This window comes from Oryctolagus cuniculus, chromosome 1 (genome assembly GCF_051225735.1).
Source record: "Oryctolagus cuniculus isolate XC-2025 breed Fujian yellow rabbit chromosome 1, ASM5122573v1, whole genome shotgun sequence".
Classification (NCBI taxonomy): domain Eukaryota; kingdom Metazoa; phylum Chordata; class Mammalia; order Lagomorpha; family Leporidae; genus Oryctolagus; species Oryctolagus cuniculus.
In genome coordinates this window covers 209,644,890-209,665,040 of record NC_142867.1, presented here as the reverse complement: position 1 = coordinate 209,665,040, position 20,151 = coordinate 209,644,890, and the positions used below count along the sequence as shown (strand labels likewise).

Here is a 20,151-nt window from a genome sequence, read left to right as displayed (position 1 = left end):
TCAGGCAGGTGTTTCTGTCCAGAGCAAATGTTGACCACTGAAGCATAAAACAGGGCACATCACTGTTTCAAGTGGGTGGGCATTTCTTCCCATAGTTACCAACTAGAGGGACTCACAGCCGTGGGTGTGCCCAGCTGCTGACAAGGCCATAGGGCTGTGAGTGCTTCAGCCAATAAACCCAAGGACAGCAGGGAAAACAAGGTGGTGGCAGTGTGTGGAGATGAACTGGGCAGGACTAGGTCCTGGAGAAAAGAAAGGAGTGGGTGGGACTCCCTCTCCCCTCTTTATTCTCTGGTCTTTGTAGAAGGGACAACTCATCAGCAGTCCCCTAGATGAGGATTTAGATGCTCTGTAGGCAGCAGATAAGACCGCAGCCTCCTTGCAGAGGTAAATTCATTGAATACTGCCCCATAAAGTCAATACAGTCAGGCTTATCAGCTGTCCTCATTCTTCATTCAGCCCCCTGGGGACCAGACTTGAAATAAAGGCCACAGTTCCAAGGGCTGAGAGGGAAGGTGCAGGAATGGGCTGGGGAGGGGCCTCTGCGCCCTTGGGCTGCATTTCAGGCAGGTGGGGGAAATCTGCCTGGCTAAAGCTGCCCAGGGCCCTCAGCTCTCCAGACTGACAAATCCTAAACCAAACACATACACACCAGTGGGTGAAGGAGGTACCCCTTATCCCTCAAATCCAGCAGATGTTTCCAGGAAGCCCCACTGGGGCATCTTATGAAAATTAGAGAATAATTGTTCTCACCATTGCTTTTCATAACACAGTTCTGCACTACCCCAAAACATATCTATTTTTTTTTTTTAGCTGATGGGATTTGCTTTCTTTGCAAATTGTTTGAAATACACAGGCTATGAGGTGGGGTTTCAGCCTCATTTCTGAGACTCATGCTGTAGCCTCGGCAGACAGACTGCTTGAACAAGCTACAACCTCAGAGCAACTCCTTTTTACCCTTTGGAGCCCATATTCTGCAGAGGTGAACAGACAACTGGGAAATGAGCACTAAGTAAAAATTCATAATTTAAAATCTCTACTGGGCCTATCTCCTTTCCTTGGTTCTGCTCTCCCCAGCTCGCACAGTTAAGCCCTGTGGCGTCCCCCGGTGAAAAGTCCATCTTGTCCTGGTTTCTAATTGAAGCAGCAGGTTTAGAATGACCTCTTCCCTGTATCTCTCTTGCATTACCTAAAGTGTGGTACCCAAGCACAGCACTGACCATTTGGCTTCCTTGTGTCTCTACTTGTCTGCCACATTCCAAAAACTGCCTTCTTATCTTGCCCACGCATTCTCATTCTAGCCCTGTCCTGAACCTCACTACTGGCTCTCCTGCCCTGATTCATCCCTCTGGGCTTTTGCCTTGGCTTTCAGAGGCCTGGTTTAATTCTCTAAAACCCTCTGTACAAGAGCCCACCTTGTCTCATCACATTTTCCCGCTCACCTACAGCACGGCCTCGAGCTCCATTTCTCAGACCACCACCCAGTGTCCCCTTCTCACTTGGCCTAAAGCCCTTCTTGCCTCTGGACTCCGTGTCTGCACCGGGCTGGGAATTCCTATGAGTGCTCTTACCTGAGCTGCTTAGGGTTTTACACCTGCCTGGCTAGCTTCTGTCCCCAGCCCCTACAACTGCTGGCATTCCAGGGTCTTTAGGATCAGTCTGAGCCTGACACCCATATCCCTGCTCTGGCCTTGAAACATTCACAGGTATGTGTTGAACCTCAGCCTCTAGTGCAGTTGTAGCTTGTTCAAGCAGTCTGTTCCTGCTCTTTTTTCTTTTTAGAACTTTGTCTAGCCTTGGTACTGTCTGTCATCTACAAAGTCTGGGACTGTTGGTACCCCCGCCTCAGCCTGGTCTTTGAGACTCAATTCTGTTAAGTGCTGTGTTTTAACTCCATTCTCCTCTCTTTCCAAAGGACAAGCCCTGAACCTGTGCCCTTGAGGCCAGGGTCACTTCACATCACCATTCCTCAGGACAGGACCCTCTCCTCAGGAGGGCTCCGTTCCTGCTAATCCCACGTAACAACTTCTCTGTAAGATTTCCATTTCAGAGCCCTACTAGCTACATAATGTTATTTAGGTCTCAATTAATTAAACATTTATTCAGTTACACTTTACAGATTTTTTATTTGACAGGTAGAGTTAGTGAGGGAGAGAGTCACAGAGAAAGGTCTTCCTTCCGTTGGTTCACCCCCCAAATGGCCGCCAAGGCCAGCACGCTGTGCCGATCCGAAGCCAGGAGCCACGTGCTTCCTCCTGGTCTCCCATGCAGGTGCAGGGCCCAAGCACTTGGGCCATCCTCCACTGCCTTCCCGGGCCACAGCAGAGAGCTGGACCAGAAGAGGAGCAACCAGGACTAGAACTCGGCACCACAGGCGGAGAATTAACCAAGTGAGCCACGGTGCCAGCCCTACACTTAACAGATTTCAAATACTCAACAGTCACTTGTGGCTACTGACTATAGATAGAAATCATTTCCAGTATCACAGAATGCTCTAGATATCCTTTGGTCTCCCACTAGGATGGGGGAAAGATGGTTCCAAGCAAATTACAACTGGAATGATATGACAAGATACCCTGCTAAAAGGAAAGTTTTTTATTTTGTTTATAAGATTGTCAGTTTATTTTTTTTCCTGCCAAACAGGAGGATATGGCTGAATCAGGTTACCCATTTTAGGCTCAAAACCAAACTTACACACTTGCAAAACTGATTTTTCTAATTGTACTTGAAAGAGAGGGGCTGGTGCCGTGATGTCATGGGTAAAGCAGCTGCCTGCCATGCCAGAATCCCATATGGGCACCGGTTCGAGTCCTGGCTGCTCCACTTCTTATCCAGCTCTCTGCTATGGCCTGGGAAAGCAGTAGAAGATGGCCCAAGTCCTTGGACCCGTGCACCCACGTGGGAGCCATGAGGAAGTTCCTGGCTCCTGGCTTTGGATTGGCACAGCTCTGGCCATTGCGGCCATCTAGGGAGTGAAGCAGCGGATGGAAGACCTCTCTCTCTCTCTCTCTGCTTCTGCCTCTCTCTAACTGCCTTTCAAATAAAAAATAATCTTAAATAAAAAGAGATTGAGTGGTACGAACCTTTCAGAAAATTAGTCACCCTATTATCTTTCCTGTAAATTTAACTAGAAAATATTCTCCAAATTGTTGATACTAGAGAATAAATTTTGAAGTGAAACATATTAAGTAAAATTATAAAGAATTAAGCATGACACCAGCTGCTAAAGGCTTTTTGCAGATAAATCTACTTGGGGAAAGGTCAACTACGAAAACCATAAATGAATAAAAAAGAAAACTTTTTTGTGGAGGGTATGGATATTTGACTTCTAACACTAAAGTTGAGTTCTTTTTTACAAATGTTTTTCCTTTATAAAAATGTTTATTTTCAGGGCCAGTGCTGTGGCACAGTAGGTTAAAGTCCCAGCCTGCAGCGCTGGCAGCCCATGTGGACACTTGTTCAAGAACCGGCTGCTCCACTTCCGATCCAGCTCTCTGCTATGACCTGGGAAAGCAGTATAAGATGGCCCAAGTCCTTTGGCCCCGGCACCCCCGTGGGAGACCCGGAAGAAGCTCCTGTCTCCTGGCTTCAGATCAGCTTAGCTCTGGCCATGTGGTAGGTCATCTGGGGAGTGAACCAGCGGATGGAAGATCTCTCTCGCTCTCTGGCTCTACCTCTGTAACTCTTTCAAATAAATAAAATAAATCTTTTAAAAAATGTTTATTTTCATTTACTTGGAAGGTAGAACCAGAACAATAAATGGAGAGAGATCTTCCACCTGTGGCTTTCTCTCCCTAATGCCACAATACAATTTGGGTTAGTTAGGCCAGGTGAAGCCAGGAGCTGGGAATCCCATCTGGATCTCTCACATGAGTGGCAAGGGCTCAAGCACTTGGGTCATCACTGCTGCCTTGCAGGATCCATTAGTAGGAAGCTGGATCAGAAAGAGTAGCTGGGACTCGAACTGGCACTTGGATGTGGGGTGTGGGCTTAACCCACTGCACTCCCAAAAACTTAAAAGTTATTAAATTTACACAGTACATAAATGAAGAATTAGAGGATAGAAAAGTGAAAACAAAAACTGAAAACCTATTTTAAAAAAAGATTGTTCCTTTCACTTTTATTATGAAGTGTTAGCTATTATGAATATATGTAAAGTATTTAAGGATACTCTTTAGTAAAATCATAATGAAATGAATAGCACATAGTACAACGTTCACAAAGAAAGGATCAGCAGGAGTTGACGATATCATTATTTTAGATTGTAGTTATCCTAACAGGAGTCTAATATCTCATTGTGGCTGTAATTTATACTTCCTTCATTAGTGACGTTGAGCATTTTTTCATCTGTATATCCTCTTCAGCAAAATGCCTGCTCATGCCTTCTGCTCATTTTGTAACTGGATCTCTTAAAAAAAAAAAAAAAAAAAAACCTGTCATACAGTTTATATATTCTAGATTCCAGTTCTTTGTCAGGTAGCTTGCAAATGTTTTCTCCTAGTCTGTAGCTTGATGTTCTATTCTCTTCATGTGAGCTTTTGCACAGCAGCTTTTTTTTTTTTTTTAAGATTTATTTATTTTTTATTTGAAAGGCAGAGTTACAGAGAGGCAGAAGCAGAGAGAGAGAGGGAGAATCTGCTGGTTCACTCCCCAGATGGTTGCAACAACTAGAGCTGAGCTGATCCAAAGCCAGGAGCCAGGAGCTTCCTTTCAGTCTCCCACATGGGTGCAGGGGCACAAAGACCTGGGCCATCTTCCACTGCTTTCCCAGGCCACAGCAGAGAGCTGGATGGGAAGTGGAACAGCTGGGACTCGAACTGGTGCCTATATGGGATGCCGGCAATGCAGGTAGTGGCTTTACCCGCTGTGCCACAGTGCAGGCCCTTTTTTTTTTTTTTTTTTAATCTTAATGAAAATATCAGTTTTGCCTCTTATGATTTTGCTGTCAAGTCTAAGAAATAACTCTATGTAGGCCTATATTGTCGCTCCCCTTCTTCGTGGAGGAACGACACAGGACCCTGCGCTGTTCTTTTGTCTGCTCGGCCCTCCCCGGGTTTGCTGCTGGTTCTTCCCGGGTTGGCTACCGTCCCTTCCACCTCCGTGGAAGGGCGGTTCCCCCTGCCACATTCCCCACTTCCGCAGGGGAGCGGCACACCGCCAGCCGGCTCTCTCGGGGGCTGCACAGGTGTTCTTTCAGATAGATGTTCCCGGTGCATGTTGTCTCTCTCCTCCTTTATAGTCCTCTCCACCAATCCCAACTCTGCTACCCACACGCCGAGTACGCTGCTCTCCTCCAATCAGGAGCAGGTCCTACAGTTTATTGGTTGAACTGGAGGCAGCTGTGTAGAAGCTGTTTCTCCCTTCTCAGCGCCATATTGTGGGAGAGCAGATGCATAGAATAAGTCTTAATTCCAGTAACTTAGTCTAGTCCGAGTTGCTCCCAGTTGCTCCCCACACTATATCATGATTTTTCTCTTTTTTTTCTCCTAAAGCTTTTATAGTTTTGTGTTTTAAGTATATGATTCATTTGTTTTTGCTTCCAATTCAAATTACATTTATTTTTATTTTTAGAAAGCTTTTATTTAATAAATACAAATTTCATAGGTACAGCTTTAGGAATATAGTGGTTCTTTCCCCCATACCCATCCTCCCACCCCCACTCCCATCCCACCTCCTACTCCCTCTCCCATCCCATTCTTCATTAAGATTCATTTTTAATTATCTTTAGATACAAAAGACCAACTCTATACTAAGTAAAGATTTCAACAGTTTGCACCCACACAGACACACAAGGTATAAAGTACTGTTTAAAGACTAGTTTTACCATTAATTCTCAAGTACAACTCATTAAGGACAGAGATCCTACATAGGGAATAAGTGCACAGTGACTCCTGTTGTTGATTTAACAATTGACACTCTTATTCATGACATCAGTGATCACCCGAGGCTCTTGTCATGAGCTGCCAAGGCTATGGAAATCTCTTGAGTTCACAAACTCCGAACTTACTTGGACTGGGCCATAAGCAAACTGGAAGTTCTCTCCTCCCTTCAGAGAAAAGGATCTCCATCACAGAGATCCTTCATGTAGGTAATTTTTTGCCACTGTGTCTTGGCTTTTCACACCTGAAATGCTCTCATGGGCTTTTTAGCCAGATCTGAATGCCTTAAGGTTGATTCTGAGATCAGAGTGCTGTCTAGGGCATTTGTCATTCTATGAGTCTCCTGTGTGGCCTGCTTCCCATGTTGGATCATTCTCTTTAATTCTAGCTATTGTTATTAGCCAACACTTGGTCTTATTTATGTGATCACTATGACACTTATTCCTATCTATATGATCAGTTACACACTTAAAATGATCACTTTAACTAGTAAGATGGCATAGTATCACCCAGCTTAACGTGATTCATTTTAAGTTCATTTTTTTAAGTGACTTATTTTTTTGAAAGGTAGAGTTACAGAGAGAGGTAGAGATAGAGAGGTTTTCCATCCACTAGTTCACTCCCCAAATGGATGCAACAACTGGGGCTGGGCCAGGCTGAAGTCAGGAGCCAGGAGCTTCTTCTGGGTCTCCAATGTGGGTGCAGGGTCCCAAGGATTTGGGCCATCCACCACTGCTTTACCAGGTGCATTAGCAGGAGCTGGATTGGAAGTGGAGCAGCTGGGACTCAAACCGGCTGCCCACATGGGATGCCAGCTCTGCAGACTGGGGCTTTAACCCACTGTACCACAGCATTGGCCCCTTCAGGTTCATTTTTAATATAAGAAGGCTCAGGTTCGAGTTTTTTTTTTTTTTTTTTTTTGCCTATAGATGTCCAATTACTTTAGCAACATTTGTTGAAAAGGCTATCCTTTCTCCACTGGATTACTTTTACACTTTTGTCAAAAATCAGTTGACACATTCATGTAGGTCAACCTCTGAATTATCTATCTTGCTTCACTGATCTATGTGTCTGTGGGCTCAGCCTGCAAGGCCCACACTGTCGGGATGCTGGGGCAATTGACAAGAAGCACTGGAGACAGTTTCAATGAACGTTTCCATTTATTAGCATTTAGGCAAAAGCTTTTATAGGGCAGGCTAAGGGGAGTAGCTAGCTCAGGGTAGCAACACTAATTCTGTAGGATAAAGCCAATACTGGAGCTGCTATGCTTCTCCAATCAGCTTGAAGATCCCACAGCCCATGTAGCCTTCCAGGTGGTCTTGCGGCTCTGGGCCACATCTGGGAACTATTTATCTAGCTGACAATCACAAAGCTCCTCAACAGGAAGCAGGGGTGGGGGAAATGTGCCTGGGACCCCTGCCGCCTGCCAGCAGTCAGGTCATATGTAGGTCTCAGTGTGCTGAGTCCTCAACCAGGGTTTTTACCAGGGAGCATGGTGTGCTATGCCCTCTTGACCTCCTGCATAGGCTAGGCAGGCAGTCTTCCAGCCAGGCACAGGATCACCCACATGTGTCTATCGCTGCTGCACTTGATTGTTAGGGCTGCTATAAAAAAAGTACCATAGACTGGGTGGTTTAAACAATAGAAACTCTTTTCTTGTGGTTTCCACAGAATTCAGGACCAAGACGTTGCCAGGGTTGATTTCTTCTGAGGGCCCTCTTCTCACTGTCTCATCATGTGGTCCTCCTCTGTGCCTTTCCTGGTCCTATTCTCTAAGAATACCAGTCACCAATGGATGGGGCCCACCCATATATGACTTCATTTTGCCTTAATTAGATGATTAAAGGCCCTATCTCCACAATCATATTCTGAGGAGTCAGAATCTAAAATATATGAGTTTAGAAGGGTGCAGGGGAGCATAATTCATCCCCTAACAATTACCCACAGCTCTATAGTAAGCCTTGGTACTGGGCAGTGATCCTTCTCACTTTCCATGTAAGAGCTTGGTTTCAAGTTATAGTTTAAATATATATATGTATTTGCAGATAACTAAAGTTAACTAGAATTAACAGACAGTAGTCACTGGATTTCAAGTCATAAGAAAAAGGCTTAAGATCTGTCTTATTTCTACATTACAGCTCCCTCACCTGAAAAACAAGGAATAAAAACAACTACTTACAAGTGTAAATGTAATGACAAATACAGGTCTTTTGATTGCAAATCTTTCTGCTCATTTTGTTATGTTTGTCAAGATTGCTTGAGCCATCTAGATTAGATTTACCACACAAATTTCAGAATAAGTTTGTTTATGCCTACTAAAAACCTTGCTAAGATTTTTGACAGGAACTGGATTAAATATAGATCAATTTGGTTAGAACTAACATCTTGACTGTTGTTTTCCAACCCAGGAACATGGTATATATTTCCATTCGTTTTCTATGTCTATTGATGTGCTCATACACTTTCTTTCTCTAGGTTGTTGATATGACACACCACACTGATAGATTTTTCAGGCTGAACTACCATGTATATCTGAAATAAATCACACTGGTCATGCTATGATATTTTTCTTTTTTAGATATATTGGGTTTTGACAAATCACAGCCTTTTTACTCCGTATCCTATGATATTTCACCTCTACCACAGTTACTCTTCACAATTCTGGTAATAGCTCAAAATCTATAAAGACCTTCCTAGTTCTTCCTGAAATACATTACAGTTCCTTGTGGTACAATGTTTAGTCTTGCTACAATAATCTAATTTATCTAACTTTAACTGCAAATTTTTCCTGTTGGTCTTTGGTTGGCAGGCTTTATCACTGAGAATTTTTAGATTTCCATATGCATACAGACTTCTAGGATTCCAATATTTGAATTCAGAAGTATTGTACTGCTAGCAAAATTACTATTTTACCCGACTGTATGTGCACGTTACTATTAGTGGCTGTTATTTGAACTCCAAGTTTTAAAAATAAACACAAAGTATATCAAGAGATTAGAAAAATTTTATTCATCCTCCCAAACTGGATTATATATTAGAAATTCTGATCAAAATAATAATATTAAAGGTATTGTCAGTAGTACCATAAACTGTACCTGAAGATAAAATCAAATAGTAAACTGGTAAGCATACACTGAAATCTATTCATGTTTAAAATATCATTTTGTTTAGAAAATTCATACACATATTTCTGTAACTATGAAGCTGAAGGAACAACACACAAATAGCTAAATATGATTTCATCAAGCAAACACATGAATTATTTCCCATGCTTCAACAAAAGGGTGTAAAATCTTCTAATTTAAAAAAAAAAGTGATATGGTGATACATTTATGAGATACACTCAAATTAAAAATAAAAAAATTTTAAAAAGTATATGAGCCAGTGTCTCATTTTATACAACAAAATAAAGTATTTCTAATTCTCACGCTCCCTTTCAACTCTCCTGTGAGAGGTGTTCATAAGTTTATAGCATGTTGGTTGTCTAACAGATCCATCTGTTTTAAGTTGGGTTAGCAGTGACAAGGGTGGACATTCTAGGCTAGATGCTTTGATAAGGCAGATTTCTCATCAGAAAATGTCTATTTGCCTACGTTAAGCACTAGTCCTGTACAAAAGGTATCACTGTTGAATTGATCTATCTGACTTACAAATTATAATTAGGATTTCAGTCTGATGTGGAGCAAGAATAGAATGATAACATCAAATGCTCTCCTGATTTCTTGCGTAGTTAGAAACAAAATTTATGGGATGAAGGTAGAAATGAGTATTTTCTTTTTAAACTTATATTTTATTTTTATTTATCTGAAAGGTGATGGGAGACACATACAAAGAGAGAAAGAGAGAGAGAAGAGAGAGAAAGAGAGAGAAAAATATGCTACCTCCCATTTGCTGGTTCACTTCCCAAATGTCTGCAATAGATAGCATGGACCACACTGAAACTCAAACTAGGTCTCCCACATGGGTGGCAGAGACCTACCTACCTAAGCCATCACCTGCTTTCCCCCAGGGTATGCATTAGCAGAAAACTGGAATCAGGAGTGCAGCCTCAAACCCAGGCATGCTGATATGGATGTGGGCATCCCAAGTGGTATCACAACCTCTATGGTAAATGTCTACCCCAGCAATGAGTAATTTGCATTTTTCTTAACACTGATACAAGAATTTATCAGCATAAACAATTAAATGAAATTAAGTATTCCAAATTACCTCCCTCTACAAATTATGACTTAATATTCTAATTTTGCTAGTAAGTAGGTCAAAGTTTACCTCTAGGAAAAGCTAGAATATTGAAGAAGTCAGGGCTGGTGCAGAGGCATAGAGGGTAAAGCCACCACCTGCAATGCTGGCATTCCCAAATGGGTGCCGATTCAAGTGCCGGCTGCTCCACTTTCGATCCAGCTCTCTGCTATGGCCTGAGAAAGCAGAAGATGGCCCAAGTCCTTGGCCCCTGCACCTGTGTGGGAGACCAGGAAGAAACTCTTGTCTCCTGGCTTCAGATTGGCACAGCTCCGGCCGTTGCGGCCAACTGGGGAGTAAATCAGTGGATGGAAGACCCCTCTCTCTGCTTCTCCTTCTCTCTCTGTGTAACTCTGACTTTCAAATAAATAAACAAATCAAAAAAAAAAAAAAAGTCTAAGCCACCAAATCTAAGTAAGTACAGAAATGAATTGCTTGAAACCAAAGTATCAGGCAGCACATGGGCTAATACAAGGAGAACCTAAGAAACAAACCTGACCAATAAAATGAAAACACAAGTTCTATTAAGAATAGGAGGTTGGGGCCAGCATTGTAGTTTAGCAGGTAAAGATGCCACCTGCAACTCTGCATCTCATATGGGCACCAGTTCGAGTCTTGGCTGCTCCATTTCTGATCCAGCTCCCTGCTAATGGCCTGGGAAAGCAATGGAAGATGACCCAAGTGCTTGGGACCCTGCATCCACATGCGAGACCCAGAAGATGCTCCTGGCTCCTGGCTCCAGGTTGGCCCAGTCCCAACGGTTGAGGCCATTTAGGAAGTGAACCAGCAAATGGAAGACATCTTTATCTCTCCCTGTCTCTCTTTGTAACTCTGCCTTTCACATAAACAAAATAAACCTTAAAAAAAAAAAAAGGAGGCAAACTGATAATGTCCCTGAATTCATACACCACACTATTTTAACTTCAATGTTTTGAGAGAATGATTTCTTTTTCTTTAGCAAATTCAGCTATGAAGACTTCTGAGTAATGCAGTGTCCTGACTCAAAGCTTCTATAAGTTCCATCTGAAGTCAATTTGAAAAGAAACATGGAGGAGCTGGGGGGGTGGGGGGTAGGGGGGTGGGGGGTGGGGGTGCAGGGGGCTAAGCTGCCACGTGTGACACCAGCCTCCCATATGGAGTACTGGTTTTAGTATCAGCTGCTCTGCTTCTGATCTCACTTTCCACTGGTGAGTCTGGAAGGACAGAAGAGGACAGTCCAAGTATTTTGGACTCTTTCACCCACATGGGACACCTGGATGGAGTTCCTGGCTCCTGACTTCATCCTGGCCCCGTTCTGGCTGCTGCAGCCATTTAGAGAGTGAATCAGTAGATGGAAGATTGTTTTCTATCTCTCCCTATCATTCTGCCTTTCAAATAAACAAATATATTTAGAAATAAACACATGGAAGTAGGAAGTGGTACTTTGTTTTTTGAGTAAATACTCAAAATTTTTAGCCTGAGGCTAAAAATTTTACATCTCATTTAAACCTCCTAAAAATCCTTATTGAGTGAATTTCTCCATTCACTCAAGTGGAAATTGAGGCTGAGGGATCTCTGCACCATGAACCACACATGACGACACTGGGATTCAAACCTGGACCCCATTCAGAAGCTTGTGGTCTCTTTATGCCAACATGCTGCCTTCCTTAGGAGATAATGGGGATGACCTAGCTCATGTTCAATGATAGAGGAAGCCCAGGAGGAAAGAGAAGTTGTGGGATATTTCTTCAGCGAAATTCTTTGGTTAGTAAGTGAAATTTTTCCACGCCTTGAAGCTGTTATAGCTGCTGATTATATGTAAAAGGTGGGAACGTGGCATTGTCTCTGAGAAGGTCTTGAGAGGAGATTTTTCCCTAGGGATTTGTAATACCTCGGTGGAAAGAACTGTTCACTTTCTGGAAGGAGTAACTGGAGGAGACTCAGAAAAATCTGCAGCCTTAGGCTTTAGATATGTGGTGAGATTTTAGGCTGGAGCGTAAGAGTTCATTGCAAGTCTGTCTTCCAGATTTAGCTCTGGAACCTACGCTATAATCCCTGTTTGTGTAATGTCCTGCTTATGCTGGGTGTCATTTGAAGCACTGTAGCTGGTTAAGAGTAGAAACGATGGGTGGGGCCCACAAATTTCAAAAGTAAAAACCATAATCTAGTAATCTACTTGTATTCATGAAAGATACCAATATAAATACAACTAAAAGCAGTCTAAATACTTCAAACTAGACACTCCAATCGCCTTTCTAGCCAAGCAGGTTTTTTAGAAGTCCAAGAAACTGCAAAGCCCTCTAGTTTACCCAACTATTCTTCTCTGTGAAGAAACAGAACCACCATTATGAGATAAAGATCCCCAGGAAGGAACAGGCTTTAGAAGCCTCACGAAAGCTAGCTTTTAGAAGGTGAGGGGCTCTTCAGAAACAGGCGTTTAGCAACTCTATGCTGATGGTTCCCTGGGGAAAAACAAGGGGGAAAGTAGCAAAAGGAGACAACTGGAGCTTAGAATAAACAGGTATCAGAGGCTGATGTCTCCCAATGGAAACTGTTTTATTTTATAGAGATAAAAATAGGAAAGTAGCCTACAATTTTTGGACAAGATGGAAACATTTTTCTTTAGGTTTTTTTTCATCTTAGGTTCTTAACTCGAATAAAAGAAATTAAAAGGGGAAAGGTAGAAACCCCCTGAAATCTAGTTTCCCTGTGCCACTGGATGACTTCTCAAGTGTCTCATCATGGCTAAAAATGCTGTGCTGGGGTGCAAGGAAACAGACACTGGATTTGAAGTCATAGCATTCTTGGGTTTTAGTCTTAGAGGTATTTTTTTGCTCAGATCACTCCTTTTTTAGACTGACATGTTATAAAATAAGTTTAAAATAAATGTTGCACTGAGACCCTTTCTGGCTTTTAAGATTCAAGAGCCGGATGATTTTCAGAAGTGCTAACTTGTTTAGGGGGATGCTGGGAGACATTCATCCATGTAGTGGTCACACATCAGGGTTTGTAGTTAGGGTGTTATCAAGGAAACCGGCAATCCCAGTGCCCAGGTATTCTCAGGAATGCTCAATTTGGGGGACTATGGTTTTACTCCAGGCACCAAATGTCAGTAGCTGGAGCAGAGGAAAGAAGGTCAAACACTCTCTGCAAACAGGATTTATTGGCTGCATGGCTGTCAGTTAAGAAAGATCTTGCTTTTTAGGCTCTCTCTGCAGACATCTGTGGTGCCTAACTACCAACAAGAGGTCTTCCCCAGGTAGGCCAGGCAAACTAGACTCAAAAGTGGTCATATTAGGAGAATGAATGTAAAAGCATGCATGGAGAAAGAAGAGTGATCAGAGGATGCATTACAGTGGACAAACCTAACCCAAAGTTCCTGAATACTCTGCACATTGCAGCAGCTAAGAAGCACATGAAGCAGTGTGGCTGAGAATGGCTCAATCATTGCTAGAGCCAACCTGGGCCTTCAGAATCTGGGGAAAGGCTTTCAATCCCCCAAATTAGGGTGAAACCCAAGAGCTAAAGCCTGTGAGACCAGAAGGAGGCCAAGAAAGTATTTCAGCAGCCAGTGGTATCTGTAGGGAAAGATATGGAACCTCTGCCCAAGGGGCCAAGATATCTTGAATTTTGGATACTCAAAGACCTCATACGTAGGGACAGACTGAAGAGAAATAACCAGAACAGGGGTGAATAAGATCTCCTGGAAAACAGTAGAACTAGCAATTTGAAATGGGCAGAAACAATAGTTTTTACTAAGTAGGGTAGACTTTGCCCAGTAAATTATCTATTTTATTGTTTTCGAATATAAAAAAGAGTAGTTTTTTTGTATTAGGGTCATCCCTAGAATGTGGGTATATACTCTATGGCTTGATTTTCTAGGAAGAAAAAGCTCATTCTGATGACCTGTCATTCAGGGACAAGCCTGAGGATAAGCTATCAAGGTCTCTGAAAAACTTCCATGTGTACTTACGAAACGATGCTATGATTCTGCAAAGAGAACAGACCCTAAGAGAGGAATGCTGCTGGTTATTATTTATCAGAGAGTTTCCATGTTGTTTTTAAAATTAGGAGGGAGGAGTGGTTGTAAGTTACTTTCCCTAACTTTGTTTTCAGGAAACTCTGTCAGCCTATTCCCTAAGACATTCTAGTTTCTGTTTCTGAGACTCGTTTTATTCTCTGGTTTTAGAGGAAAGTAGTCCTAAACAGCACAGATAAGACATAAGACTCAAATTCCTTTCCCAGACAAAGCAGTGCTTACTATGTCTGCATTTCCCTTTCCCTCCTGCTAAGTGAATATATCATTCAAGTGAGTAGTGAAGAAATGGGAAAAGGGCCACCTCAGACCACTCAGAAATGTATTTCGAGGGGAGCATGAAAACTGCAGGGTTCCACCATGGTAGTATTTGATAAAGTAGGCAAATTTGAGTTCTTGCCCCAACAATATTCAGCAGACTGAACAACCAGAGATGGATACAAACTTATTAAATATTATAATAATTTAGAGTGGGGAATAATTGTCAAGTTTACCATTTACCTTCTGAAGTACTGGAAGAAAAGAAGGAACAGATACATTTACATACCATTCAAGTAGGAATACAGGCCATAAATTAATGACAGTGAGGTGTAATTGGTAAACAAATACTATAAAGAGGACACTTAGAAAAATTAGAGGTGTTTGTAATACCATCTTAGTGTTAACATCAAAATTATAAGTACATGGATTATAAAATTTAGGATAGTTGAGAACAAAATTTGAGGATGAATTAAAGATTTGTGAAATCATCTCTCTTTCAAACTCATTTCTAATAACATGGTCCCATTTGAATGATTTGCTAGTAAGTGCTATCAGAACTCAGGGAAAATATTTTCTCACATGACTGGAAACTTATGCATCACACAAGCATAAACTTTGTTCTCATTTCAAATATTAAAGTAGTAAGTATATGGAAATTTACTTATCTTGACAAGGCCTACCTACTTGTAGAATAATGCTCTGTGTTCTAAATCAATTCCCACTTCAAAATTGCTTGTATAATCAATCGGCTACCATCTTTTCTTTCTTTTTTAAGGATTTATTTTATTTATTTGAAAGCAAGAATTACGAGGTGGGGGTGGGGGGGAGAGGGATAGAGAGATCTTCTGATTGTTCACTCCCCAAATGGTCGCAACAGCTGCGGCTGGGTCTGGCTGAAGCCAGGAGCCAGGAGCTTCTTCTGGGTCTCCCATATGGGTATAGGGACCTAATGCACTTAGTCAATCTTCCTCTTCTTTCTCAGGTGCATAAGTAGGGAGCTGGATTAGAAGTGGAGCAGCTGGGACTCAAACTGGTGCCTATATGAGATGCCAATGTCACAGGTGGCGGCTTTCCCCTACTACACCACAGATGTCAGCCCCATACCATCTTTTCTTAATGCTGCCAAAGGTCTGATCATTTGAGTATTAACCCATACTCTAAAATCTTCAAAGTAGCACTAACATACAAAATCACATGCCCTAAACAGGAACGAATTACTCTTCTTAACATTTAGCCTTCCTTGGAGTTGCCTGGTAAGCTCCTCTTCCAGTGCAAACATGACTTGACATCTTCAAACCCTGGTAGGACATATCATGTTTTACTTGAGCTCTTCAAAGGGCAGGGATGTTTCCCTCAAAGGAAAATTGTAGTGCTTACCACAGGGAAGGGAAAAAGAGGCAGGCATTTGTCTCACTCATCTTGGCTTCTCCACTGTAACCTACCATCTAAAGAGGCACATGGAAACTCCTTTTCAAATGCTGAACACAAGAACTAAATCAGTTGGCTCAGGAGTGCGTCTTCAAACTTGTCATTTTTTCTTTGGCTCCAACTTATGTTTGACCAAAAGACACGTATTTTTTAAAACAGTTATCCACCTGTATTTCAGGATGGAAATTCTCAGTATAACTGGATGACCTCATCCCACTCAGAAATAGACCAGACTCCATTGGGCTGAACATTGGGAGGAGACTGCTTCCAATCCCACGTCTTTACAGGAATCTTCCAAGTCTTACCATAGTTGGCTTCAATGTATTCAATGGTTTCACAGGGCACACGGACCTTCATATCTGCAAACTCAGTCCAGCACAATGTAAACTTGGGAAACAGGTACCTGCAAGCAGAAAGGTGGCAATGTGGGAAGGGCTTAGGCTTTAACACCAGAAGGCCCAGCTGAGGAGCCCCTGGGGGTGAACTGGTGGCTGAGGGCAGCCCTCCCCCTGTATACCCAGCTTTGAGGATAGGTAGAGTGGACACTTAAGTATTTTTGATTGTCCAGCATTCTTTTCATGTTCTAATGCTAACAGCATCCTGATTTCCCTCCCCTAGTCCCAGGCCACAGGTTGAGGACCGGTTAATACCTCTCCTAAGCTCCAGGACTGGGTCAAAAAGATCTGAGATTGGCCAGTTATTTATAGTGCTTGGTTTAGGGAAGGAACATATCCAAGTTAGAAAATGAAAAATCAGCCTTGGGATTTCTGTTGGAACTAGTGGGAGAAGTAGTGTCAAAGCAAAATATTCCCAAAAAATGAAGGAAAATCATCATTATTTTAATTAACAACCTGAAATCTCCCAGAATGAGCATGACTCTACATTACATTAATAGGCTTTTAATTTGGTTCAACAGCTTACACAATCCCAACTATAGTTTCTGCCTCTCTTTCATCGCAAATGCAAAAGAACATCTTTAAACCAGTCTAAGTAATATTAGTTATAATGAATTTAATATCTTTCTTGGAGAACTAAATCAATCAGTAGGCAGGTTCAGAAATGAAACCAAAACATATTTCCTGAAGGTACTCTGGATCAAGTAAATTAAATTCTATATGTTACAAAAAAGGCTAAAATTAGCAAGTTTGTTTACTTAGGTTTATATTATGACCTTATATTCTGTGCTTTTTTTTTCTGAGAAATATTTCTTCTTGTCATAACACGGAAGAACTTTCAGTAATTTGAAGTGGAAACAGAAGAAATCACAGGAATTTAAAATATCAGGGGATTAAAAAGAAGAAACTGGGAAAACCACATTTCAAAATGTAATCATACTGTGGAAACAGGGAATAACTGGCATGTTCTCCAAGGAAAGGTCAGTTCTCAGACAAGTATTCTGCTTTTGAATATGTTTTATGATCAAATGAACAGAAACAAGAGGCTGAACAAATTCTAAAGAAAGCAACAAGTGCCTCTGACTCAAACAAATGGGTGCTAGCAGTTAACGGACAACCCCAGCTGGCTTCTGTGAAAAGATGGCAACAGCAAATCCCAGAACCGAGAAAGAAATAAGATACAGCCTAGCCCCACCATCTGCTGGTACCAATTTTACCCTGCACACTCATATTCATGGAACTGCTTATTTTGTCACCAGACATGATCATCCATCACCAGCCTCTGCCCTCCCCAATCAGATGCTGGTCAGCAGTATGTCCACCTGTCCCATTCTATCAAGTAGATCACTGAAGTTAAACTGAGATTGAAATCATGGTCAATCTAGTCATAGAGGCTAGGAAACAACTCTCTGTTAAGTATCAGCCTCTAGAATCTCATCAAAGAGCCAAGAGAGAAAAACAATAGATCTAGGACAGACAAGGTAAAAGAGAATACTACAAATTTTACAAAGCAGTATCTTGAGTCATGCAGGATTTTATGAGCAAATCAAAACACTTTAAATACATGAACAATGTGAAAATAACCAAAAAAACGTTTTTAACTCAAATGTTAATTTTTGTTCCTAAATATCTCTAAACTGTGTGTTTTTTTTTTTCTTTCCTCAATCATTTCTCAATCCTTTCTGCAGAAAGAAAATAGCAGCTTCCTAGGAGAAGAGGAAAGATAAACAAACCATAAAATGTGAAAACTGAATGTAAAATAGGATTCTGGAAAGGAGGGGGGTTGGGATGGCAACAGCACAGGCCAAGTAAGCCTGTCCAGGTTGCCAGTAAATAATGACACACTAAAATACACCATGGGTCTGCAATGTGGCCTTGGCTTTTAGAGCTATGATTAACTTTGGCTAAGCAGTTTGTACTTTAAGGCCCTGGGATAGGATCCAAAGTGTGAACAGATATACTTTCAGAGACAAGCAAACCTAAATCAGAATACAAATATAAGGAATTTCATTATCACAAAAATTCTTGCCATTAATTTTCCATTTCATATCATTTTTAGTTCATTTTCTTTTTGTATATAATGGTAGTTGGCACTAATAGTTAATTGGAGTAGCCCCCACCCCACCCCGATATCCTTAAAATCTATAGAGCTACTTGGTGGTGGAAGGACTGAGTAATTTAATCAGTTGAATTTACAATCAATAAGCATAACTGCTAAATGAAAAAGAAGCTCTGGGGCTGGTGCTGTGGCATAGTAGATTGAGCTGCCACCTATGGCACTGGCATCCCATGTAGGTACAAGTTTGTGTCCCTTCTGCTCCTCTTCTGATCCAGCTCTCTGCTTATGGCCTGGGAGGCCAGTGGAGGATGGCCTGAGTGCTTTGGCCCCTGTACCCATGTAGCAGACCTGGAAGAAGCTCCTGGCTTCGGATAAGCCCAGCTCCGGCTCTTTCTGCCATATGAAGAGTAAACCAGCGGGTAGAAGACCTTTTTCTCTGTCTCCCTATCTCTGTAGCTCTGCCTCTTTAATAAATAAATAAATGAAAAATCTTAAGAAAAAAAAAGGAAGCTCATCCACTACCCTTGAGAAACACTGTTTGTTGTTATCAGTAGCTAGGTGAAGTGAGAGATATTTCAAGTATAACTAATCTTGTTCCTTTTTTTAAAATTCTATATTTACTTGATGGGGGCGGGGCAGAGAGAGAATGTTCCAGATGCTGGTTCAAAAATGCCTGCAATAGCCTGAATAGCCCAGGCTTGGCCAGCCTGAAGTCAAAAGCCAGGAATCCATCCAGGTTTCCCAAATGGGTAGCAGGAACACAAATAGTTGAGGCATCATCTGCTGCCTTCCATGGTGCGCAGTAGCAGGAAGTTGGAGTGGAAGCAGAGGCAGAGGTGGAACTCAATCCCAAGCACTTAGATACTGGGTACTATAACAATGTTTATTTTGCTGTGATTATTTTGAGTTTCAATTTACCACAGTTTTTCTTTGACCTTCCTCCTCCACCTTTCTTACTTTCATTTGGATTGATAAAGGTTTTTGTTTTGTTTTGTTGACAGGCAGAGTGGACAGTGAGAGAGAGAGACAGAGAGAAAGGTCTTCCTTTTTTTGCCATTGGTTCACCCTCCAATGGCCGCCGCGGCCGGCGCACTGTGGCCAGCGCATCGTGCTGATCCGAAGCCAGGAGCCAGGTGTTTTTTCCTGGTCTCCCATGCGGGTGCAGGGCCCAAGCACTTGGGCCATCCTCCACTGCACTCCCGGGCCATAGCAGAGAGCTGGCCTGGAAGAGGGGCAACCGGGACAGAATCCGGCGCCCCGACCGGGACTAGAACCCGGTGTGCAGGCGCCGCAAGGCGGAGGATCAGCCTATTGAGCCACGGTGCTGGCCAATAAAGGTTTATATATTCCCTTTTGCTTTCTACTTGTTTGCAAGATTTAGGTATTATATGCTACAGTGACTGTGTATTTTTAAACATAATTCTCTGTAACATTTTTTATTTTATTTTATTTTTTGACAGGCAGAGTTAGACAGTGAGAGAGAGAGAAAAACAGAGAGAAAGGTCTTCCTTCCGTTGGTTCACCTCCCAAATAGCAGATACGGCTGGCACGCTGCGCCGATCCGAAGCCAGGAGCCAGGTGCTTCCTCCTGGTCTCCCATGCGGGTGCAGGGCCCAAGCACTTGGGCCATCCTCCACTGCCTTCCCAGGCTACAACAGAGAGCTGGACTGGAAGAGGAGCAACCGAGACAGAACCGGCACCCCAAACGGGACTAGAACCCGGGGTGCCGGCGCCACAGGCGGAGGATTAGCCTAGTGAGCTGCGGCGCCGGCCTGTAACATTTTTTATTAAAGACTAAATTTAGGAGGAAGAAGGGTTGGAATGCAGGGCGGGAGGGAGAGTGGGAAGAATCACTATCTTTCTAAATTTGTATAC

The 20,151-nt window shown here is 42.4% G+C and overlaps 1 protein-coding gene across 26 annotated transcripts in view; it reads right to left on the bottom strand.

Annotated features, from left to right (window-relative positions):
- FKTN (fukutin) overlaps positions 1-20,151 on the bottom strand; it is a 109,630-nt gene that overhangs the window by 17,336 nt on the left and 72,143 nt on the right. For 15 of the 26 annotated variants that reach the window (XR_016224660.1, XR_016224662.1, XM_089319000.1 and 12 more), the window contains one exon: positions 16,128-16,225. Coding sequence is in view for 23 of the 26 variants with exons in the window: in XM_089319000.1 (XP_089175126.1) it covers positions 16,128-16,225 (98 nt within the window). In the remaining 3 variants the exon portion in view is untranslated. Of the gene's footprint in view, positions 1-3,951; positions 4,409-12,712; positions 16,226-20,151 lie in introns of those variants that run through there. The other 11 variants (XM_089319028.1, XM_089319018.1, XM_070055187.2 and 8 more) reach the window with 4 other exon arrangements.